The 26,537-nt window shown below is 38.2% G+C and overlaps 1 protein-coding gene across 3 annotated transcripts in view; it reads left to right on the forward strand.

Moving 5' to 3' along the window:
• Positions 1-26,537, forward strand: part of LOC136858107 (sialin) — a 310,094-nt gene that overhangs the window by 203,372 nt on the left and 80,185 nt on the right. For all 3 annotated transcript variants that reach the window (XR_010858600.2, XM_067137406.2, XM_067137407.2), the window contains one exon: positions 8,506-8,754. Coding sequence is in view for 2 of the 3 variants with exons in the window: in XM_067137406.2 (XP_066993507.2) it covers positions 8,506-8,754 (249 nt within the window). In the remaining variant the exon portion in view is untranslated. The remainder of the gene's footprint in view (positions 1-8,505; positions 8,755-26,537) is intronic.

The following is a 26,537-nucleotide window of genomic DNA, read 5'->3' on the forward strand; positions in this document are numbered from 1 at the left end:
ATCGAACTGTACTAGATTCCTCTGGAAACTATAGGTGAAATAATACCGCTCGTTGAGTTCTTCCAACTATGGAAAGATCCTTACCACTCTTCTTATTCTTCCACAGTTTGGTGTGAACACTGTCTCGCAGGTAGACTTTACGCTGCTTTAAATCCAGGTGCCCTTCCTGGTGCTAACTCAAAGTGGAGGGATATATTCACTGTTCCGGAGATCTGAGGTGGTTGGTAGTGTTGTGGTCTATCGCGACAAACACAATCACCCAGTCCCCGAACTAAAGGAATTAATCAGACGCGGATAAAATCCTTGAACCAACCGGTGATCGAATCCAAGTCCTCTGAACTGAAGGCTGCAGTACTGGCTATTCGGTCAAGAAACCGAACGAACCTGCTTATCAGTATTTAACAGAAAAAAATTAACGTTTCGTTAGAAGACAACAATCAAGGTTTTATACAGGGAACATTTTCAGCCAACAGAGTCTTCTATAAATTCCAATTTTCATCTTCACAACTCCGCAACAAAATAAAATATTCCTGATTTCCGAACAGCTACACAACTGAGTGACTCTGGAGTTTTATTATCTGTTAAGTATTTTTCAGATAGAGCCCTGTATCAAGTCAAAGAAATGTGCATTTGAATGTTTCAGTCAACACCAGTCGTCGTCGTCGTCGTCGTCGTCGTCGTCGTCCCCGCTCCCCCTCAACCTTCTATTTTTCTTTTAATCCTCGCTGAAATCAGAAACAGAGATACCAGATTGCAACAGCGAGATATACTCTTGTGAGGTGTGGTTCAGCGTTCCTAATATAACCCAGTATTTCCTGCAAATGCATTGAGGAGAGAGTTTCTTAAGGCAGAACCCTACTGAAATATTGGCCCAGAAATGGAAAGAACCTTGCTTGTTAGTAGATACTCCAAAACTTGGCGTGTGCAGTGATGTCTCTTCAGCTTGAAACGTCATTCAAATTGAGGTCGGGAATCTCCACCGAAAAATCAACGCGACGCTTTTCATGTAACGCTAAAAGTGATTAGAGCTAAAATATTATTACATACTTGTGTTACTTTTCCATGTTAAATTATTGAAATATCATCTATGTAATACTTGTTGTAACTGGAGTATAAATCTGTTACAGGCATATACAATAAATAAGTAAATATTATTTTAAAGTAGAAACATGAATACAAAATCCTGATCATGGTAATGACGTAATGTAGGCCCTATATGACGTCAGCGATAAATGGCCGCCCTGTTAAGGTATGACTTTGGTGATCAAACGTCCGTTAGCGCGCGGTGTAGCTTGGCGTGTAGATGTCATGCAGAGACGATCGATGTGAAATTTGATTGGTCCTTACGAGACCTATCATAAAGCACGAGAAGGAAATAAAATGTAACTATAATGAAGGTTTTATGACAGAAAATAATTGTTTGAATTTTGGTGTACTCCACAAATGAATGTTCAAAAATGTATAAACGGGTAAAAGCCTATATAAAACGTATAGAGGAGGGTAAGGAATCTACCTTGCTGTAAACAAGGATATGACGGTAAAGATGACATACAGAAAAGGAGGAAGGCATGTACCTGCGGATGACGTCCATTTTGAAGGACAACTTTTGACCAACAATAAAAGAATGAAATACCTGGGAATAACCTCACTTAGCAATTGCACTACATACACAGCCGACGTTAAAGATAGGGTAGCAGCAGCTACGGTAGGGTTGAAACTGATTCCTGCCCAGGGTGTCCCTGCTTAGGTACCTGGATTAAAACTCCAGTACTGAACTGAACGTCAGCATTCCAGAAGTATCTACCAGTCAACATGTCCCAATCGCTAGATTCAGAACGGTCTTTATCAAGACCAACACTAACCATTATATCTGCAAATAATGAAGGCTTGTCTCCATCTAAAAAAAAAAAGGAATGTTATATCAGCTTTGTCAAACGTACGAATGTGATATATTATGCCTTCAGGAAACTCACAGGGATGAGCAACTACGGTGACCAAAAATAGCGGGAATGAGACTCGTGGACGAGATGCCCCACAGACAATATGGCACCACTGTTTTTTCCAAACCAGATTTTAAAAAAATTCTGTTGCATCCACCACAGAAAATCAAATAGAGACAATAACTGTGGAACTCAGTAACTGCACCGTTTCGGGTGTCTGCAAACCACCAAATGTAGATTTCTCCTTCCAAACTCCAGATAACTACTGCAAGCAAAAGACAAACTTTGTGGCTGGATACTTCAACAGCCATAACAGTGCATGAGGATATACAGATGATGATGATGATGATAATACGATCATAACGGACGGGCTGTGTTAGAATGACCTGATGACTTCCAATTACAACTTATTTATGACCCCAAACTAACTCCATCCTTTTACAGCAGTAGATGGCGATGAGGCTTCAACCCGTGAACACGTAGCACAGCAATGTGTGAAATTAATGTGCAATCCCATCCCAAATTTCCAGCATCTGCCCATAATGTGTCAACTTTTCTCACCAATTCAACCAATAAAGGTTCCATTTCGAAGGAGGTATAATTTCAAAAAGTCAGACTGGCAGAATTTCAGCTCAACTCTTGATAAAATAATATCAGATATCCATCCAACACCAGAGTTTTATGATCAGTTTGTTGAAGCTGTGAAGGAAGCTTTCCGCGTTCCCATACCACGAGGATGCAGAGCTAACTACATACAAGGTCTAACTTCAGATCCAGCTGCTCAAATGAACACATATATTTCACTGTTTATGGAAGATCCACTAAGTGAAGACACTATCTCAGCTGAAAGGAAACTGCTTTCATCAATTGCAGAGGCAAATAAAGATGCTTGGATCAAACTTACGGAGGAAAGAGACATATCAAAGGATATCTGAAAGGCTTGGAAGCTTCTCGAACGACTCAACAACGATCCAACCAACGGACCAGTCCATACAAATGTTACAGCAATCCAAATCGCAAATGAACGTGGCATCAATGGGAAAACAAATTACCCAATAATAAAAATAGAACGTAATATCATAAACAAAGATAATGTGGCCCAGTAACCTATCCCAGTCATTTGAAATAACGGAATTATAGAAAGCGATTCAATGTAGCAAAAATGTAAAAGTGGCAGGATTAGATAATATCACAATAGAGCAAATAATACACTTCAGTTCAACCACACAGGCATGGCTTTTGAACTTCTTCAACAACTGTTTTACTTCCCTGAAAATTACAAAAATATGGAGAAAATCCGGGGTGATCGCATTTCTGAAACCTGGAAAGGAACCTTCGGACCCCTGAAATTTCAGACCAAACTCCTTACTCTGCCACCTACACAAAATAATGGAACGAATGTTGCCCATTCGCTTAATGGGAGTAGTAGACCAAGTCCTAATCCCTCAGCAATCTGGCTTCCGCCCAGGAAAGAGTTGCACAGCACAAATTCTACATGTAACCCAGCACATTGAGAACGGGTTTGAAATTAAGAAGATCACTGGGGTGGCTTATGTGGATCTCTCGGCCGTCTACGATATAGTAAATCGCAGGATATTATGACACAAGCTTTACAGAATGATTATGGACATCAAGGTAACCAAGATGATAGCTACTCTCCTGGAAAATCGTCGCTTTTTTGTTGAATTCTAAGGACTCCGAAGCCGATGGAGAAATCAAGGCAATGGACTACCTCAAGGCAGTGTACTGGCTCCTATTCTTTTCAACGTCTACACTAATGACCAGCCATTACCAGAAAATACCAAAAGCTTAATCTATGCCGAAAACCTTGCACTTACTACTCAAACTGATACCTTTGATGAAGCAGAGATCTCTTTCACTGCTACATTAGAATAGCTAGATATCAATTATGAGAAAAACCAACTGAAACCAAATCCAGCTAAGACTCAATTTTGTGCGTTCCATCTGCGGCACGCACAGGCCTCTCACAAACTCAAAGTACTATGGAAAGGGAACTTACTGGAACACTGCTTTACACCAAAGTACCTGGGAGTTACGCTGGATCGCACAATAGCATATAAGAAACATTGCCAAAACTTAAAACAAAAGGTAGCTGCTAGAAACAACATTCTATGCAAATTGTCAGGAGCAAGTTGGAGAACACAACCACAAACAATTAGAACAGCAGCTCTACCTCTATGCTACTCTGCAGGAGAATATGCCCCCCCGTTTTGGTACAGGTCAGCCCATACGAAGCAGGTAGACATCGCTCTCAACGAAAGTTGCAGGGTCATTACTGGCTGCTTGAAACCTACACCCATTGAGAAGATCCAACTTTTAGCTGGTTTTGCTCCCGGTGAGATTCGTAGGGATGTAGCAGCTAACAAAGAAAGGCTCCAATAATCTACTTCAGAAGCACATCCTCCATATGGATACCACCCAGCCACATAGGTGTAAAATCTAGAAAAAGTTTTCTCCGCATGTCAGTTAAGCTTGAGGGGAAAGCAGAGAATGCTACGATCGAAATGTAGAAAGAATAAATAAACCACTTTTCCAACTGGGTAGAGCTGAAGGAAAATCTTCCATGTGGACACCAGTAGAAATGGACAATCTGGAAAGCCCTTAACAGACTCTGTACAGAAGTCGACAGAACAAAAGAAAATTTACGGCAGTGGGGTTTCTCAAACGATTCATTACTTTGTGATTGCGGAGAGCAGCAGACGATTCAACATCTATGTCAGTGTGTTTTATGTCCTTCAATGTGCATTGTGAAAGACTTGACTGCAGCCTCCCCCAATGCTACTTTTTTTTTTTTTTTTGCTTTACGTCGCACCGACACAGATATGTCTTACGGCGACGATGGGATAGGAAAGGCCTAAGAATTGGAAGGATGCGGCCGTGGACTTAATTAAGATACAGCTCCGGTATTTGCCTGGTGTGAAAATGGGAAACCACGGAAAACCATCTTCAGGGCTGCCGACAGTGGGGCTCGAACCCACTATCTCCCGATTACTGTTTACTGGCCGCACTTCCCAATGCTATTGGGCAAGAATCATCCAGCTCTCGAATTGTTGCTTTATCTGTGATTGTTTGTATAATAGACCTGTATATTTGTATAGTAGGGATGTAGATATTTTAAAGTATCTATATGTAAAGTTGGTACTTCTGACACGAATAAAGAAAGAAAGCAGGTACAGTTACGATGCGTGGCATTATCTTCCCACAATAAATTTATAGACAGCGCTAAAAGGTTTCAAATCAAAATTGTTCCTGTGCGTATCTACGGGCTTCCAATCATTTGACAATACCTAACAAAAAAACACATAAAAATATTGAAAAAGTAAAAGTGACATTCTTAAAGCGAGTATACTTTCCCAGGCTGAGTGCAATCCGTTCTTGAGTCATAAACCTGTAAATACGTCGTCGAGTCGGTAATCGAACAAGAGCCAATCAGATGGTAGAGGTGGTGGTAGTGATTATTGTTTGAAGAGGCAACCACCCGCAATCAGATGATTAGACACAGTACTATCCCTTGGGCCCTCTGTAGAGCAAAACGTCTGAGATGATTTACCACCTTTTCTATGTACCTCATGCCATATACAAGTCTCAAGTACCGAGCAAGTTGGCCGCACGGTTTGGGACATTGGCCGTGAGCTTGCTTTCGGGAAATGGCGGGTTAGAGCCCCACTGTCAGCAACCCTGAAGATGGTTTCCCGCAATTTCCCATTTTCACGCCAGAAATATGCTGGGGATGTACTTTAAGGCCACAGTCGTTTCCTTTCCAATCCTAGCCTTTTCCTATCCCATTGTCGCCAGAAGACCTGTCTGTGTCGGTGCGACGTAAACAAATAGCAAGTCTCAAGTTTATATCGTACCTCCTAACTACTTTCTCTGATGGCATAGATGATACTGAAGCTCTGCTTGAACTACAAATTAGTTAATTTAGTGGCCCTTCCTACGTCTAATGTTCTGAAATAAATTCAACAGTTTCACAATATTTTCACCTTACAAACTGCTTCACAAGTGCATATAAAACACTAAGTATCTATCACATGCACGACAATCTTCTTTACTCACTGATTCTAAATAAAAGTTTTATCTTTGATGAACTTCGCCCCTCTAGTGTTTCAGATGAACTGGTACAACTTCCTGGAGTGTGGTTAGCACTGATATTATTTAGGTCTATATCAGAGCTATTATGAGAATTATTATACCTATTGCAGTAAAATTTACGCTTTCCAAACTTCTTAATCCTGCCCATCCCTAAAAATGTGATCAAAACCAAAGAATGGGAAAGAACACTATATATACAACATAAATAAAGTACCCCGGCCACGTATTTCTATAGTTTCAATAAAACGATAGCCAGACCATAAAGTAAACAAAGGAAGCCTTCCTACTGTCTATGCACATGACCAGTGCCTCTCTTAGTATCTGCAATATCCTCATGGATAAGTAGATCAAAATAGACACTTAACGTTTTGTCAATGTTGTTGCTTCATGTAAGAAACTTGGAACATCGTGGTCAACAGTATAATGTCCGCCTCTGTAGCGTAATGGTAATTAGCTGCCGTCTTTGGAGACGCAAGTTCAATTCCCAGCACTTTCAGAGATTTAACAAAGACAGGAGGGCTGATATGTGGCTTAAAAGGTGCATGCAGCTCACCTCTATTGGGGGTCTAGCAGAAAAGAGATGCACCTCCCCGAGGAATAGAAGGGCACTAACTTACTTTAGTTGACGGTTTCGCTTCTTCTTCTTTCCTTTAGCCGACGATTGAACGAATTTTACCTCGAAGCCAATGCACTGCTGTGGGGTCCATTGGTTCACGAAAGTTATTTAAAACGATTTTCCAGACCTGGCGACTGAGGGCTTCGTGTTTGGCGTCGGTAAGACTTCCGTTCTTGAGGTGTTTGCCCATATTTTTCTAGAAGCCATTATTTGGACCTTCAGATGAACAGGTCTCTATCGCCAAAAATAATCAGTGCAGTAATCACCGTTCGGACATTTGGCACACATGACCAAACCACCACGATCTCCGATCTTTAATTCATTCTTCGATAGGTGTTTGGTTTCCACAGTGCAGTCTGACGGTTCCATTACGAAGCCGGTCACGCAAAGAGACCCCCAGTGTTCGCTGGAGACTTCGAATTTAGAGTAATTCTAGTTTGTCCATGTTTGCTTTTAGCATTGTCCGCGTTTCAGAACCGTACAGCAGAACTGAAAGAGCACATGAACGAATGATGTGGCTTCTTTACGTCCATTACGTTGGACAGAAGCAGTTAAAATGAACTGTAATGTTATCCCAACTCGATGTCTCCCTGGAAGCATCCTTAATACATCCTGTAACAGAAGATGCAACAAGTTCGAAATCTTACCTCATGTATTAGGATTAACTTCCTCGGAATAAAAAGAAATCTGGACGTCATCCAGACCATAGCGGACTCTATGCTAAAAGATTAATGGCAATAATTTGTAGACACAACGTGTACTCCCTGACCTTAAATACCGTGTAGGACTACTGGATTTTTTCCAGTAAACTCAGAAAGAGAAAATCCGCCTGATGGTTGACAGTTTCAGTTTTGAGTCATCAATCAAACCACTCTTGGAAAATAAAATAAAATATTGTTCATATGTACTGATTAGGAGGCCGAACATTTCGATCCCATAATAAAGGCGGCTATTAAGTGAATTAATTCTTAAAAATTATGTAAGCAAAGAACTGGAATCACACATAAGGCTGTTTGCGGATGATGTAGTACTGTATAGAGTAGTAAAAAAGTTACAGGATTGTGAGTTAACCTCGACGATATTGTAAGATGGACAGATGGTAAACGTGATGAAAAATCAGGATGTAAGTTTCACCTAGAGGAAAATTCCTCTCAGTTTTCATTGCTGTGTTGATGGGGTGTAAGTAACTCATGGGATTACTAGGTATTAATATAAAGAAAGATCTTCATTAGGGTAATCACATCAACGGGGTTGACTGTGGATAGATGGTTCATACGGCTAAGTTAATTTCAATTTTGCCCGGTGATACTAAATACGCCACTAGCGATCTTGAACATGTCAGTAACAATAATTACACCACGATTTCCTACTTCCCTTCAAAAAATCGTCTACCTCAACCGGAATCTTACTCTACCACTGAACTACCGTGGCAATTACCATCCAGTGGCTTACCCTGTCCACTCGGACTAAACTCTCTGAAGAGTCATTTCTTTATAGTTACATAATAATCTATTTTGTCAGACACAACAAACGAGCGAACTGGTTGCGTGGTAGAGGCCACATTGCTGTTAGCTTACATTCAGAAAGTGGTGGTTGCCTCCCCAGTCTTAGCGCTTTCCTATCACATCGTTGCCAAAAATCTATCTGAGTTAGTGCGAAGTTAAAACATCTCCCAAAAAAAAAAAAATCACCAGACTTCCTTAACATTCGTTACATTGAATTATTCTTCATAATTGACCTGCATTAACCTCTTGTGTTTATTATACTGTAATGACTGAAAACCTTGTTGAACACTTGAATATAAACTACAACATGGATGATATTGTGATATTGCAGGCTGATAAAGTGTCTCAAGGAGAATTCAACTGGAACGAAATGCAACAAAGTATCATACTGGGTTCCTTCTTCTGGGGATACCTCATCTTCCAGATTCCTGGTGGACGGGTAGCAGAAGTGTACGGGACGAAGCGAGTCTTCGGTGGCGCCATCCTGTTAAATGGTCTACTCTGTTTACTTCTTCCCATGGCCGCAAGAATGCACTGGTATCTTCTTCTTATTATTAGAGCTCTCCAGGGACTGGCTCAGGTAGAGTTATCAATTTACATCAGTAATTACAAATTATACAAGCTAATGTACATTATTCTATAATAAGCAAATAATCGCGGTATGCATTGTCCTTTACTGCTGTCAATATTGATATTTACTTACTTGATTTACTTGATTTTACTTGAGATATTTCCTAGATTTAGTAAGTTATCTAGTCCAGGACACCGTTTCCTTAACTACATGCAAATTTCTCCGTTTTCACCTACTTTAGATCTTTTTTACAAATTTCTCTGACAATCTATATCTACTGAATATATATAAAAGAACATGTCCTGACTGACTGACTGACTGACTGACTGACTGACTGACTGACTGACTGACTGACTGACTGACTGACTGACTGACTGACTGACTGACTGACTGACTGACTGACTGACTGACTGACGCATTCATCATCGCCGACCCAAAACTACTGGACATAAAGAAATTACATTTTGAGGATACATATATATTACAACGTAGGTGCTCGCTAAGAGAGGATTTTCGGATATTTCGTCGCTAAGGGGGTGAAAAGAGGGGTGAATGTTTAGAATGAGTGTATCTATATCTCAAAACTTTAAACAAAACAGTTAAAAATTGGTATTTAGAATCTCCTTTAAAAATAAACACGTATTTTTTCCGGAAAATCCCACTAGGAAGGGTGAAAAGGGTGAAAAAGGGATTGAATGCCTTTAAAGACGATACTTATATCTCAGAAACTGAAGATATTACAAACCTGAAAATTGGTATTTGGAATCTCCTTTAAAAATAAAGAAACACGTATTTTTTTGTTTTTGGAAAATCCAATTAATTGGGGCTAAACAGGACTGACAAATGGGGTGAATTTTTAGAAAGACTATAATATCTACAGTATATCTCAGAAACGTAAAATGTTACAGACGTAAAAATTGGTATTTGGAATCTCCTGTAAAAGTAAAGAAATATAGGTGATTTGTTTTCGGAAACTCCACTTAAGGGGAACTAAAAGAGGGTTAAACTTTAAAATGAGCATGTCTACAGTATATCTCAAAAACTTAACATGTTACAGAAGTGAAAAATTGTATTTTTAAAATCTCTATTAAAAATAAAGAAACATGTATTTTTTTGTTTTCGGAAATCCTCTTAAAGGGGTGGATTGAAAAATTAGTTGAATTATTTGTATGAATATACTATTATCTCCAAAACTAAAGATGTTGCAGACGTGAAAATTGGTATTTGGGATCTGCTTTAAAAGTAAAGAAACACATATTCCTTTGATTTCGGAAAATCCAATGAAGGGGGTGAAAGAATTGCAAAATTAATTGAATTAATTGTTTGAGGATACCTACATCTAATAAAAACTAAAGTTGTTACAGGCGTCAAAATTGGCATTTGGATCTCCTTGAAATACAAAGAAAACCGTATTTTGGGCTGAAAATCGTCTTGGGGGCGGGGGTGAAAAGGAGTTGAATTCCCTTTATGAGGACACATATCTCAAAAACCGAAGATGTTACAATCGTGATAATTGGTGTTTACAGGATCCTTTACTAATAAAGAAACAAGTATTTTTTCCGGAAAATTCACTTGAAGGGGGGTGAGTGTGAAAGAAAGTGAAAAAGTGAATTTTCTTTATGGGGATACTGAAGGTAACAGACGTGAACATTGGTATTTAAAATCTCCTTTAAACATAAAGAAACACGCCTTCTTTTTTGGGGTGAGGTGGGGGAGGGATCAACTTAACGGTGGTGGGGTGAAAAAGGAGTTGAGACCAATTGCTTTTACTGTTCAAAATATTACTTGATTCTGATCATGAACCGATCATTTTAATCGTTCCTGGATTCGTTTTCAAGAGACATATTTTCCTTTGGAGAACTTAAAGTTAGATTACAGTAGATTCTCCTGGCATATAAATAAAAATGTAAACACATTTGTAATAAACGATAGGAATTATAGAAACATTTAAGCTCATTAACTCTTTAGGCTTTTTCAATCGTGAAATTACCAGCGTTTCACCCCAGTGTAGCAGTGGGCTCTCAGCTGGAATGCTACACCTTTCCAAGTCGCTGGCGCTAGTACGCCGTTGACACAACCACTGCAAGCCTCCTATGTAGGACAATACACTGACGATGCACCAGGGGAAGCATGTGCCTCCACTTACATAAATGCCTCTCTTTGGCCTAAATCAAAAAATAAGGTTCCTAAAAGGAAACCATAATTTAATTTCATCGATTGCATGATGTTAAAAACATTTAAGCTCATTAAGTCTTTAGGCTTTTTCAGTCGTGATTTTTTTATAGGAATGATATTGACCATGCAATTGCTCACCTCTATAATAAGGTCAATAATACACGGATGTATATCATTCGTATCGCCAGAAATCCCGCGCACTTGCCTACCCGTGACAATGGTGCTGATCACATTGTCAGCAATGACAATGGCAGCAGATGTAATTTGCCGCCAAGTAGCGGTCTTGCATCTTGTTGCAGGGTCCAGAACATCAATAATAATAATAATAATAATAATAATAATAATAATAATAATAATAATAATAATAATGTTTTGAACCGTCGTCAAAATGTGTGGACCGCGCTGGAAACGGGTCCTGGCCGGGTAATGACTAGTCTACGAATCCAGTCCGGCCGCAGGTTCAGGCACCCAGTACGACACCACGCCAGATCCCCTCAAGGATTTGATCAATATTAAAAACGCTTATAGGAAAAGATGGCAAAGATTCAGGGACCCAACTGACCGGGCGGAATACCTGGAGCTAGCCCGAGAAGTACGAAATCGATTGCTGGATAGAAAGATTGAAAAATGGGAGGAAATTTGCAGTCAGATTGCAAATTTTGGCGGATTGTATATAAAATGTTAAGCAATCAATTATAAATTTCAGTATAATACCGTAGCGAAGCACGGGTATCTTGCTAGTAATATATAAAATAACTTGTCGTGACATTCATCATCGCTGAGCCAAAACTACTGGACTTAAAGAAATGAAATTTTGGGAATACATTCATATTACAATGTAGGTGCTCACTAAGGGAGGATTTTTGGATATTCCGTCGCTAAAGAGGGGGGTGCAAACGGGGTTGATTTTTTAAATGTGTGTATCTATATCTCGAAAACTGAAATGTTTAAAGACATGAAAATCGGTATTTGGAATCTTCTTTAAAAATAAAGAAACTTTTTTTCTGAAAATCCTGTTAAGTGGGATGAAAAAGGTGAAAAAGGGGTTGAATACCCTTTATGAGGATACTTATATCTCAAAAACTGAAGATGTTACAGACGTAAAAATTGGTGTTTGGAATCTCCTTTAAAAATAAAGAAACACTTTTTTGTTTTTGGGAAATGCAGTTAATGGGGGTGAACAGGAGTGACAAAGGGGGTGAATTTTTAAAAAGACTATTTGTACATTACATTGTACAATAATTGTTACACACGTGAAAATTGGTATTTGAAATCTCCTGTAAATGTAAAAAAACACAGATAATTTATTTTCGGAAAATCCACTTAAGGGGAACCGAAAAAGGGGTTGAAATTTTAAAATAAGAGTGTCTACAGAACATCTCAAGTTACAGGCGTGAAAATTGATATTTTTATCTCTTCAAAAAAATAAACATGTACTTTTTGTTTTCGGAGAAAACACTTACGGGGGAGGGGTAAAAAGGACTGAAAAGGGTTGAATTGTTTTTATTAGGATAGTGATATCTGGAAAACTGAAGATGTTATAGAGGTGAAAACTGGTATTTGGAGCCTCCTTTAAAAATAAACAAAAACGTATTTCTTTGTTTTCGTAAATCCACTTAAGGGGGGTAAAGGAATTGAACATTTATTTGCATTCTTTGTATGAGGATACTTATATCTAAAAAATTAAAGATGTTGCAGACGTGAAAATTGGTATTTAGAATCTCCTTTAAAAATTAAGAAACACGCCTTCTTTTGTTGTCAGAAAATCCACTTGTGGGGGGGGGGTGAAAAAACTGAAAATTATTTGTATGAGGATATCTATGAAAAAGGCTAAAGATGTTACAGACGTGAAATTTTGTATTTGGAATTTCTTTTAAAAATAGAGAAACATGCATTTTGGGGGGAAATCAACTTAACGGGGGTGGGGTGAAAAAGGAGTTGAATACTTTTTTATGAGGACACTTATAACTCAAAACTGAAGATATTACAGACATGAAAATTTGTATTTGGAATCTCTTTTCAAGACAAGGAAACACGTATTATTTTGTTTATGGTAAATCCACGTATGGGGAGTAAATGAATTGAAAAAATAGTTGAATTCTTTGTATGAGGGTACTTATATCTCAAAAACTATGTTATAGATGTGAAAATTGATATTTGGAATCTACTTTAGAAATAAAAAGACAGGTATTCTTTTGTTTCTGGAAAATTACTTAAGGGGTCGGGTTGAAGGAATTGAAAAATTGCTTGAATTATTTGTATAAGGATACTTGTATCTGAAAAACTAAAGATGTTACAGACGTGAAAACTGGCATTTGGAATATCCTTTAAAGGTGAAGGAACATGCATTTTTCTTTTCGGAAAATTCACTTAAGTGGAAGGGTGAAAAGAAGTGAAAAAATTAATTCTGTTTATGAAGATAGGCCTACTTATATCTCAGAAACTGAAGATGTTACAGACTTGAAAGTTGTAATTTCGAATCTCCTTTAAAAACAAAGAAACACGTATTGTTTTCGAAAAGTCCACTTAAGGGGAGAGAGGGGTGGAAAGAAGTGAAGAAGTTGAATTATTTTTATGTTGATACTTATATCTCAAAAACTGAAGATGTTACAGACGTGAAAACTGGTACTTGGAATCTCCTTTTAAAAAAGACACACATAGTCCTTTTTTATTTTCGGAAACTCCACTTAAGGAGTGAAAGGAATTGAAAAGGCACGTGAATTTTTTAAATGCGTACCGGTATAACTACAGTATATGTCGAAAACTTAACATGTTACAGGCGTGAAACTTGGTACTTGGAAAGTCCATTAAGAATACAGGAACATGCATTTTTGTTTTGTTTTCATAAAATGTACTTAACGGGGGTGAAAAGAAGTGAAAACTGAGTTGTATTATTTTTTATGTGGATACTTATATCTCAAAAACTGGAGATTTTACAGACGTGGAAATACTGTACGTATTTGGAATCTCTTTAAAAAAAATAAAGATCTCTTACTTAAGAGAATACTGTTTCTCACATATACAGTTCTATGTCGCATGGTCATCTTAGACCGCTGGGGCTGTACCTTAATTAAGGCCACGGCCGCTTCCTTCCCATTCCTAGGCCTTTCCTGTCCCATCGTCGCCATAAGACCTATCTGTGTCGGCGCGACGTAAAGCAAAATAGCAACCAAAAAAATAGCATCTTAGACCCAAAAGGCAGTACAACAAAGGTGGCTTACAAAGAGATTCTGGGGTAAATGAAACTCAATTTTTCGGTGAGTTTTTATACTTTAGGGATTTTTAGATAATGTCTTAGGACAGTACCGAGGAACGATTACTTTTAACAAATTACGAAATCCATGCGAGCGAAGCCGCGGCGGGTAACTGCTAGGGTTAAATAATTTTGCTGTTATTCCTGAGTTCTTTCATTCTCTGTTTAATAGATTGGCAAGTGTAAAGTTCTGGTTCTGTTTCAATCCATCTATATATTTCTTTCTGACATTTCTCTTTCTTTACAGTCATCAAGCAGATGTGCCACTTTCATATGTGTATTACATAAAATCCACTTATTTTCGCTATTTATCTTCTAACGATTTATTTTTGTCTACTCCCATCAACCACCAAATTATTCCTCTCGTTTCTGTTTTTGTTAACATTTGCGTCCTTATTGCCATATTTTCACTTATTTTGCAAAATTATATTAGTGTTCTCTTGCTGTTACATTCTATTCACGTTATTTGTCTTTCTACGTCTTTCAATCTTTGGACTACCGGTACCTTCTTACACAATCTCCTGTCATTCCTTGATAAATGTATTTCCCAGTAGCACCTCATTCCTAAGTCTTCTAGTAGCTTCTTCACCCCAACCACCCAGTAGCCCACATTTCGATGTTTCATTTGGTGCTGAAGGACATGTCGGGCTCGCCAGGTGCAAGTCTTTCGATTTGACTCCCGTAGACGACCTGCGCGTCGTGATGAGGATGAAATGATGATGAAGACGACACATACACCCAGCCCCCGTGCCAGAGAAATCAACCAATGATGGTTAAAATTCCCGACCCTGCCGGGAATCGAACCCGGGACCCCTGTGCCCAAAGGCCAGCACGCTAACCATTTAGCCATGGAGCCGGACCATTTGGTGCTGATGTGCTATGACTAGAATTTCCCCGCCTTATCGTTTCACAATATCTGTCCGTATACTCATCCCTTCGCACCATTCTCTCTCCACTATCTGCTGTTCAGCTTGGCAAATCCAAAAAACTACGATTCCGTTATCTACTCCTCAAATTTCAGCTCTATACGATACCTTTCCTTTAACTACTGAATTAAATACGTTTCTCTGTACTTTATGTTCTATCTTAGGCAGCGTTTTATCCACTAATTTTAAACCAGCTAAGGCACTTACTCCCTTAATTTTTGCTCTCTTTATCTTTCCTGACCATCTACTACTGCTGCTTATAATCGTCCTAAGTATTCAATTTTTTAACAGTTTCTAGCTTTGTCCTACCCAGCCACCACTGTTCACTCTTTGAAAACTTCTCACCCCTTTTGGAAACCATTACTCTTGTTTTCTCTGGATTAACCTTTAGATTTCACTCTTTACAATAGTTGTTTCTTTCATTAATACTATTTTGCATCTTGACAGGAATTGATGCGAATAGAAGGATGTCGTCAGTGAAGATCAGGCCTGGAATATCTTGATTCTCGAGACATGGAGAAGCTCCTTTCTGAAAGCCTTTCGATTGGAAGATATCATTAACAAACAATTAAAAAAAAGAAATATAGGTGACAGTTTACACCCCTCTTTGAGACCCAATTTTGAGATTATCTCCCCCACTACTACCCCATCTACTTTGATAGAACGTTTACATTCCGAATATGTATTTTTCATTGCTCCTATCATTTTCTCTGATACTCCGATCTGCCTTTTGGATGACAGCCCGTCTGCTCAACGAATCAAAAGCTTTCTCTAAATCGAGTGCAGCAATGTACATCTCGCCTCTTTCCTTCTTCATTATTTATCCATTATTGTTGTTTTCTTTTTCTACCATTATGTTATCACTTGTTCTTATTTCCTTTCTGAATTCTGATTGGAGTCTCAACAGGATTGAACACCCCTCTGCCCAATTTATTAATCTTTTCGCTAATATACCTGTACAGATCTTGTTTTATAAGTCTAACAACGTTATACATCTATGGTTACTTGGATTAAATATTTTACTGCGTTTCTTATTACAGGACAGTTGATTATTTCTTGCCATTATTTAGGAAATCTCGTTCCATCAAAAATCTTGTCAAATAATTTGATTATGCTTCAAAAATGATAAAGTTATTCTTGCCTACTTCCTCCCAGAATTCATTGCTGATACCTGAAATTGCTACTGGAAATGTTTTAGAAATTGATTTCCATTAAGGTTGGTAGATTTCCATTATGTTTTGTAAATTTCGTGGGAGAGTAAACAACTCAGGAATTTAGAAATAATATTGACCCTAAAACCTACCCAAGGACAGGTGAGTTCTAAATATGAAATTTTGTTTAAATATATTCAGTACTTTTTCAATTATAAGAACTCATACAAACAGACATATGGACACCAAAGCTAAAAAATAAATGTTCATTATTACAACTAAACGGATAACTATAAGAAAATTTCGGCAAAATAATCACTCACACGGTCATTAATTATTTATATAGATGATATATGTAATTAATTCCGAAAACCCGTGCTGGTAAATTAAATCATTGTGTGCAGGTATGTGTATATTCTACAATGTTACCAGTCCCAAAATTCTTAACTGTTCTACGAGTAGTTCACGTTCAGAATTTGATCTACGTAATTCATAAGTTGAAAGGAATGAAATAATGATACCTTTTCAAAAACTGCCTATCTTCCTTAGGAATAAAATATGGTGTTACCGAGCAAGTGGCTGTGCGGTTTGGGTCACGTAGCTATCAGCTTGCATTCGGGAGGTAAGGGATTCGAACCCCACTGCCGGCAGCCCTGAAGATGGTTTTCCGTGCCTTTCCATTTTGACACTAGATAGATGCTGGAGCTGTACACTACTTAAGGCCACGGTCGCTTCTTTTCCACCCCTAGTCCTCTACTATTCTATCGTCGCGATAAGGCCTATCTGTGACGGTGCGACGTAAAGCAGATTTTTTTAAATGTTGTTTAATCTGATCGATTGACTAGTTTATTAGTGATACAACTTAATACACAAGGAATGTCTGAAATTCCGGTACTGCAGGTTTATAAAGCCAGATGACTTTCCCCTGATAGTTACGTAGCTCCCCAGACAGAAGCCGTAGTAACAACTGGCGGCTTTACCGAAAGCCTTAAATGAGCCAAGGATATATTTTGCTTTCACCCCTTTGTCAATCCAATTATTCGTATTATACAGATTACCCCTGCTTAAGAAGCGTCACGTTTTTCGTCCAAAAGGATTGAGTCATCGCAGTGATATCATTATCATTATATAACGAACGCAGCGTATCGAATTATGTGTCCGGGAGTCTTGTCTATGCCACCGAAACTAATAACAGCACGGTAATCGGGTTCGTTCATATATCGCGTAGAAATATTTCTTAAATACGGTATATTCTTGTAATGTTATACCTGTTCATTTAGGCCTGTCCACTTATTTATTTATTTATTTATTTATTTATTTATTTATTTATTTATTTATTTATTTATTTATTTATTTTAATGGTAGGCAAGGCGTTCTTCTTCTTCTCATTTAGGACCAGAACTTGGTATGGACTTGGCTAGTTTTACTGTCAGATCGCCTTCCTGACCTATATGGTGAAATGTACTGACTATTGTGAGTTTCTGCGGTGAATGGTAGTGTGGTGTGTTGTATGTAGATGAATAAAAGTGTATTAAGGCGAATCTTGAGCCAGATGAATTAACCATACGCAGTTACACCTGGGCCGGTCGGGAATCGATGCCGGGACTCTCTGAACGGAAGGCCACGATGCTGATCATTCAACCGAGAATCCGGACATATTGAGAAACAACTAGCTGACTGTCATAAAAATCTCATTCAGAAATCAAAAAGGCAAGCGTGTTTAATATGACTATTGATATCATTATCATGTTCATGAAATTCAAACTCTCATATGCATTAACAGAGACTCGAACTGCGCTCGCTTTGGAGAAAAGCTAGTGATAATGTCTCCGAATTACTCGCTATAGTGTCTAATTCATAGTCAAATTCATTAACTGATTAATTAGCACCGGCGGCATAAATGAACTATTGTACAATTACACAAAGTTATACTGTTAGAGTCATTTGGGATTCGAACCTGAAGCTACCACATACACTCTAATCTTTCAACTCGTACCAAAAAGAGCGAAAAAATTGTAATACATGATTATTTCACCGGAATCTCCTGTTCTTTCGCGCTTAGATCACCTCGTTTTAGCCCTATAACCAGTAAATCTGGTAACCCTGGAAATACGGTAAACATCGAAAGACCTAGCTTTCAACTTTACAGAGTCAGAGAAGTAATTCTGCATTGAATGATGAGTGAAGTGACTACAGGCTAATATGAATTGCCAGCTAACCTTGATAGCTGAATCAATCAATCAATCAAACAATCAATACTGATCTGCATTTAGGGCAGTCGCCCAGGTGGCAGATTCCCTAACTTTGTTTTCCTAGCCTTCTCTTAAATGATTTCAATTACATTGGAAATTTATTGAACATCTCCCTTGGTAAGTTATTCCTATCCCTAACTCCCCTTCCTATAAATGAATATTTGCCCCAATTTGTCCTCTTGAATTCCAACGTTATCTTCATATTGTGATCTTTCCTACTTTAAAAGACGCCACTCAAACTTATTCGTCTACTCATGTCATTTCACGCCATCTCTCCACTGACAGCTCGGAACATACCACTTAGTCGAGCAGCTCGTCTTTTTTCTCCCAATTCTTCCCAGCCCAAACTTTGCAACATTTTTGTAACGCTACTCTTTTGTCGGAAATCACCCAGAACAAATCGAGCTGCTTTTCTTTGGATTTTTTCCAGTTCTTGAATCAAGTAATCCTGGTGAGGGTCCCATACACTGGAACCATACTCTAGTTGGGGTCTTACCAGATACTTATATGCCCTCTCCTTTACATCCTTACTACAACCCCTAAACACCCTCACAACCATGTGCAGAGATCTGTATCCTTTATTTACAATCCCATTTACGTGATTACCCCAATGAAGTTATTTCCTTATATTAACATCCAGATAGGCTACTTACAATGATACCCAAAAGGAATTTTCACCCCATCAACGCACTAATTAAAACTGAGAGGACGTTTCCTATTTGTGAAACTTACAACCTGGAAAAGTCCTCTCAGTTTTAATTACGATTCATATTTGCTCAGTAAGGAATAGTTTATGCTTAGTTTTACGATCACAAGACAGCTCCTTCGAGTGCTGACGAACTGCTGAATTCGGAAAGATACTGATTCATTCTAAGAGACGAATGTTTTTACCGCAATTTTCCTGCTCCTCAGTACTGCATCTTGGTTTGGTTTCGTTACCGACATTGAGCATTACAGAGGAAAAAGGAGAATCATTTTTCTACATCTGGATGTATGAGCCCAAATAATAACGAAGCTTCTTAGATAGGCATTTTTACCCTGTGTGTTAATGTATACAGAATGATTCAAAATGTTGCGCAAAAACTGAAGTAAAGGAATCCAAATGCAACTTTCGAATAGAAACCTATGGATTAGGACGAAACCCTGCGTTTTACTTCCCAGCATTTGTGATGCAGGGGAAGAACAGTGACTCATTCCCAGACATCGTGTTTAATAGCCGCAGTTATCAAATACCTGGTCAGGGTGGTGGCCTTTATTTCAGAGGGTCCGGGTTCGAATCCCGGCTGCATTGGGGATTTTAACTTCGTCTGGTTAATTTCTCTAGCTTGGGGGCTGCGTGTTTTTGTTCATCTTAATATACATACTGTATTTACAAACAACACATCACAATGCAAACTACCACAGGTTCACACAATAGTAAATACAGTACATCCCTCCACATGATCAGGAAAGGCCGTAAAACAAGGCTGCATCCGTATGAAGTGCCAATCGGACATAATTGGGAAATGGCCGGGAAGAAGAAGAAGAAGAAGAAGAAGAAGAAGAAGAAGAAGAAGAAGAAGAAGAAGAAGAAGAAGAAGGGTCACTCTATACTACCGCGACATTCAACCGTTTGCCTTTGAGTAAATTACAACCACTAGATTGCAACACTACCTCATGTAGGTTTCCGGTGACGGTGGAAAGGCAGCGGCCGTTGCCTTAATTAAAAATAATTCTCAGCATTCGCCTGGTGTGAAAATGGGAAATCACGGATAATCGTCTTCAAGGCAGTCGAAGGTGCGGTTCAAACTCTCTATCTCCCGAATGGAAGCTTGCAGATACTAGGCCCGTAACACTCAGTGTTGAAGGGTTTCAAAATTATCGAATTAGAAACAATATGTTTCTTTTTCACGCCTTCAAGTCCTTGTTTTGAGTCCATTTTAATATGCTTCCAGATACTTTAAATTCTACTTATTGGTGCTCTGTTGGAGTTTGTAATAACTTATCTACAAGAATATATCTTGACCTTAATGGTCATGAACTCGTAGTAAGTTAGTCACGTGATCTGCGGCCGCACGACGCGCCAAAGTCCAAGTAACCACTGTAAACAATGTTGCATACTTGCCGAAACTTGATATTTCTGGATCTGTATTAGCTCAGTGTTAAAAGATCAAATGCAGCCAGCTCTACTTTCAATTACGACAAGTAAGTTGATTAACGAAGACCGAATTCGATCGAGTTAATATCCGAATTAATTGAAGTTAATCAGTAACAGGTCACCAACAGAAGGCATTGTCCTTAATTCAAAACTGTTAAAACATATTCGTGAGAATGTATCAATTGTCAAGGAGCGATGGTTCGAGAATCGCGAACATTGTCGTCGTTGCTGTTGTTTCTTTCAGACGTATTAGGGCAAAGACAAAAATAATGAAATTCAGAAAAGGAGGAAATTTGGCAAACAATGATAGATTCACTTGCGGGGAAGAAGTAATAGAAATAGTCAAAAGCTACAAGTGCCTAGGACTCACACTGCAAGTGACAGGAGATACCTTTTCCAAGCACATTGAAGACAGAGCTGTAAGAGCAATAAAGGTGACTTTCGAGATAAAGAAACTGAATCTACTATCCGTCACAACAGCCCTGAGACTATTCGACATAAAGATTGCTCCTATTGCCTCATACAGCTTATATGGAACCACCTCACATACTCGAATCTGACGCGATTAGAGGGAATTAAAACAGCCTACCTGAAAAGAATGCTTTGTTTCTCAAAATACACAACCTTCTTTATAGAAGACCTGATGAAAGCCCATAAACTGATACCAACACCACAAAGCACCAGATTCCTAGAAGACAGGCGACAGAAAGCGAGGGACATGAATCCCGGACTCCTCACCACCCCAGCGATGACAGTTATCGGTAACGAATGGAAAAAAGGCCAACTACCAACTGCGCATTTATATACGAGAGTGGCAGCCCACGGACTACATCACCGAATATGCTCAACCAAGGGATACCACAGCCCCACCGACAGATGTCAGTGCACCATATGTGGAGGACCATGCAACACGTATCATATCACTGAGTGCAAAGACAGGACATTGACTTTGTCACACTATGCAAATGATGCTAATTTCGTTTAATTAATTAATACCTTGTACACAATGTGTTTAATAAAATTATTATTATTATTATTATTATTATTATTATTATTATTATTATTATTATTATTATTATTATTATTATCCGACTCCTTGGCTGAATGGTCACTGTTTATGCCTTCGGTTCAGAGGGTCCCGGGTTTCGACTCCCAGCCCGGTCAAGGATTTTAATCGCCACTGATGAATTCTTCTGGTTCGAGGACTGAGTGTTTGTGATTGTCTCAACACTCTCCTCTTCATATTCAGACAACACACCACACTGCCAACCATCATAGAAACACGCAGTAGTGAATGCATCCCTCCGCATACGCTTGGCGTCAGGAACGGTATCCGGCCGTAAAACAGGTTCAAATCCACGTGTACGACACAGTTCGCGACCATACAGGTGTGGTAAAAGCAGTAGAACAAGATGGAGATTATTATTATTATTATTATTATTATTATTATTATTATTATTATTATTATTATTATTATTAGACTATTATTATTAATGAATTCGTTGGCAGTAACCATCCGATTTTTAGACTTAAAAATCTTAGCACAGGCATTGTGGTATCTAACGAGAGCCCCAGAACTTATCCAAAGAGAATCTAGAGCTCGAGTTGTATTTTTTATTTATTTAGTGAATAACTACGAAATGAAAGAAATAATGATAATAAACGTGCATAACTATAAAGCATTCATTACCTGTACAGAGAACAAACTCTTCAGCACTGAAATATACTGTTTTATTGTTGTATCTAGACTCTTCACCTCCTGAATATCCATGAATATCCAAATCAACACCCAATGCCCTGGCTATTTGTATTACGATATCATACACATTTTCTTTTGCCATTTCTGGCACTCCACTAATTAAAAAATGGTTCCTGTTGGTATACTGTCTAAGGTCTTTTGACCCATCTAAAGCCTGTTTGGCATCATTGCTTATACCGGTACTCTCCAGAGATTTTTCTAATTCAGATGTTCTTTTCCTCAACTCACTTGTGAGCGTTTTGAACTTCTCAAACTGGTCATTTATAATTTATGTCGCTTCCTTAATAACAGTGAGTTCAACCATGAATAAAGTTTTCAGTTCTGTAACAGAAAATTGTATCTTCTCCGTAACATCCTTAACTACGGTACGTCACATTCGCTTAGATTAGGTGGCGGGTGACAATCGTCACGTTTACATTTCCATATCTTTTCCGGATCACTTCTTACCGCCTCGTAAGTTCCCTTTGACATTCGTGTGCATTCCTTGTGAAAATTACGTCCACAATCCCCTTAATTAACGAATTCCTCACAATTTCTCACTTTTTTGCCGCACGGAGAACAAACATTACTAGCCGCTGTCGCCATTTTGATTCTGTGCAGGTAGCTAGGCCTATAATAACATTTATATTGCAATACATGTGGCATAAAGTAGTATAGGCTTGAATAATGTATGTGATGCCTGTAAAGTTAGTCTACATTGAAATTTAAAAAATTAACATTACCATATTCCAGATTACATGGTTTTACATGTCAGAATATACAAGGCAGTACCATCAAAATACACATAGAAATGTACTTTTTGCATATGACTTATCGGAATGTATATAATCTTAACACGTGCAGACGATAGAAAATAATTTGATTAGTTAACCGATGGGTAGACAAAATTGTATTACCTAGCTCCATATAGGCCTAAGTTAACATAATATATTTGGTAGTAGTAAATAAGTCCCTGTGAAAATATGCGTACCGGTAACTCCAACTAGAAAATCTCCAGAGAAACGGATGCTAGTTTCATCATAGCCACTTGAAAATGGAGAAGTACCGGTACTAAGTTAGAATGGAAAAGGACGCCAAGGCATTTATTTTTTAATCAACAATTGGATTTCAATCCACTTTATACCAGTCACCAGCTAGAAGTAAGGGCTACCTGTTGAGTGCACTGACTTGGTTATAATATCCCAGGATAAGGGATCCCAGATTTGGGATGGGGAAGAATGCAGTGACTCTCTTTTGTTTTTGTCTGCCGTACTAAAGAAAATGCATCCGCCTGCCACAGACACTCGTATTCCATTTGCTAATAAAGATCACCAAAAGTTTGTGTCTTTGTGTGGTGTTAAACTAGGTTGTGAACAGAAATACTATGTTCAATACATTTTAAAAAAAACTGTTTTAGAAATTTTTTAATACCGTAACTGAGCAATACCGCCTGAATTTGGTTAAATTCCTTGAACAGTTAGAGAGGGCATTATCAATCTTATTAATGAAAGCATGAGCGTTGTGATTGTTAGAAAAACTGTGCTGGTGGAGTGAGCTATTAGAAGCAAGTTCACGTCCTATTTTTCTTAGGCATGGAGCCTTCACATTCTGACGCACCGCTGGCATGGAAAAGAAAGAGGTTTAGGATGGCACTGGTTCTAGGATGAATTGCTCATGATTTGAAACAAAGTGATGACAGTGACGGAGATTTCTCTCCAGTACCTGATGATGACCCTACATACGGCTTCATCTTTTGTGATATTTTGTTATTAAGCATAATATGAAAATAATCAACATACGCGTATCATATTCCCATCAAAACAGATCATTGAATGAGAAACTAACATTTACTGCCGGGGTAATTTCTGGGTCACGCACTTCTTGATTTGGAAAACTGTCCCACAGGTAAATACATCAGAATGTCTCCTCAACAATAACGCACACAACAAGTGCTCCAGCGTTGTTTTGGATTTTATAGAATGGACTAACCGAAGTCAAATTCGTCAGGTGAACCGAACCGATAATACCTACAGGCAGCATCGTGTCACCGGTGGGCCGATATGATGTAAAATTAAGTCATCAAAATTCACTGCCACAGGTAACGTGTTAACCTAGTTCTTAATCAGGATCATCATCGGAATTAGAACCAAAGAATTTCCTTAGCAGCTCTTCATCCTTTTCTTCTTCTGATATTTCAGTTCTTGTGGAAAGAATTCCACATTTGCAATACTGGATCCACACCATTTTCATCTAATTTACTTTTTCTCCATTTTCATGGTGTAATATTTTGTATAAAATTAAAGTATTGCCATTTATAGCATTTATAGGGACTTTTACACTCATAAGATATGCCAAAATTCAGGAATAAATCAACATTTGGATACATTTCAAAAGTTGACAGCAGTGAATTAGTTTTTTTTGGGCGGTGTGACTAAGCAGAATTCTTCTCTTTATCCCTATATCTTATTCTTGTCTGGCTCCATGGCTAAATAGTTAGCATTCTGGCCTTTGGTCACAGGGGTCTCGGGTTCAATTCCCGGCAGGGTCGAGAATTTTAACAATCATTGGTTAATTTCGCTGTCACGAGGGCTGGGTGTATGTGTCGTCTTTATCATCATTTCATCCTCATCACGACGCGCAGGTCGCCTACTGGAGTCAAATCAATAGACCTGCACCCAGCGAGACAAACATGTCCTCGGACACTCCTGGCACTAAAAGCCACACGCCATTTCATTTCACTCTGAAGCTTGTGATACCGTAACCAGTTATAACTGCCTCATTGGGAATCCCCATCTTACATATTCCCTTAGCTTCCCTGATGTTTTTCTTTATTCAACAGCACAATGTGGCACCGCTTCAACCCCCATGCACTCTACACTTAGTACATCTTAGAGTCTTAATATAATGCACATAACAGTTTTAGTGCATATTTGTACATACATACATACATACATACATACATACATACATACATACATACATACATACATACATACATACATACATACATACATACATGCATACATGCATACATACATACATACATTATTATTATTATTATTATTATTATTATTATTATTATTATTATTATTATTATTATTATTATTATTATTATTATTATTATTATTATTATTACAAATTGCTTTACATTGCATCTTATGGCGATGATGGGATAGGAAAGGGCTAGAAGTAGGAAGGAAGCAGCTGTTGCCTTAATTAAGGTACAGCCCCAGGTGTGAAAATGGGAAACCACAGGAAACCATTTTCAGAGTTGCCAACAGTGGGATTCGAACCCACTATCTCTAGAATGCAAGTTCACAACTGTGCCCCTAACCACACAGCCAACTCGCTTGGTATTATTATTATTATTATTATTATTATTATTATTATCATCATCATCATCATCCTTCCAAGTATTGGGCCATGTGTCCCGTTACAGTCTTGCATTTTCTATCTCCCGGATGCAAGCTCACAGCTGTGCGGCCCTAACCGCACGGCCAACTCACCCGGTTTTATTATTATTATTATTATTATTATTATTATTATTATTATTATTATTACACAAAGCACTACTAGATATTCATGATAGAAAAAAAATGATACATTGTAGATCAGTCTAATTGAGAGAAAATTGATAAAAAGATTAATATAAGTGGTTTAGATTTTGCTAAAATGAGACTTTAAAGAAAAATGTGGAAAATTTAAAGTGGGGGAAGGATGCCGAGACTGAACGCTAAAACCAGTATTTAGTCATTTATATTCATGATTCGGAAATTTGTTTGCAATATAATAGAGTTTATGTTTGCATAAACCAGCTTCAATGGTTTGGTCATGTGATACGAATGGGAGTGAATAGGTTTCTTAGATGAATAATGAAGTCAGTTATGGAGGGTGAGAGAAGTAGAGGGAGACCAAGACGGCAATGGTTAGACTCAGTTTCTAATGATTTAAAGATAAGAGGGTATAGAACTAAATGGGGCCATAGAATTGGTTGCAAATAGGGGATTGTGGTAGCAGTTATTAAATTCACAGAGGCTTGCAGACTGAATGTTGAAAGAGTATAACAGTCTATACTGAAGCTGTAATGTATGTATGTATGTATGTATGTATGTATGTATGTATGTATGTATGTATGTATGTATGTATGTATGTATGTCTGT

The sequence above is a fragment of the Anabrus simplex genome, chromosome 1 (assembly GCF_040414725.1).
Source record: "Anabrus simplex isolate iqAnaSimp1 chromosome 1, ASM4041472v1, whole genome shotgun sequence".
NCBI lineage: Eukaryota > Metazoa > Arthropoda > Insecta > Orthoptera > Tettigoniidae > Anabrus > Anabrus simplex.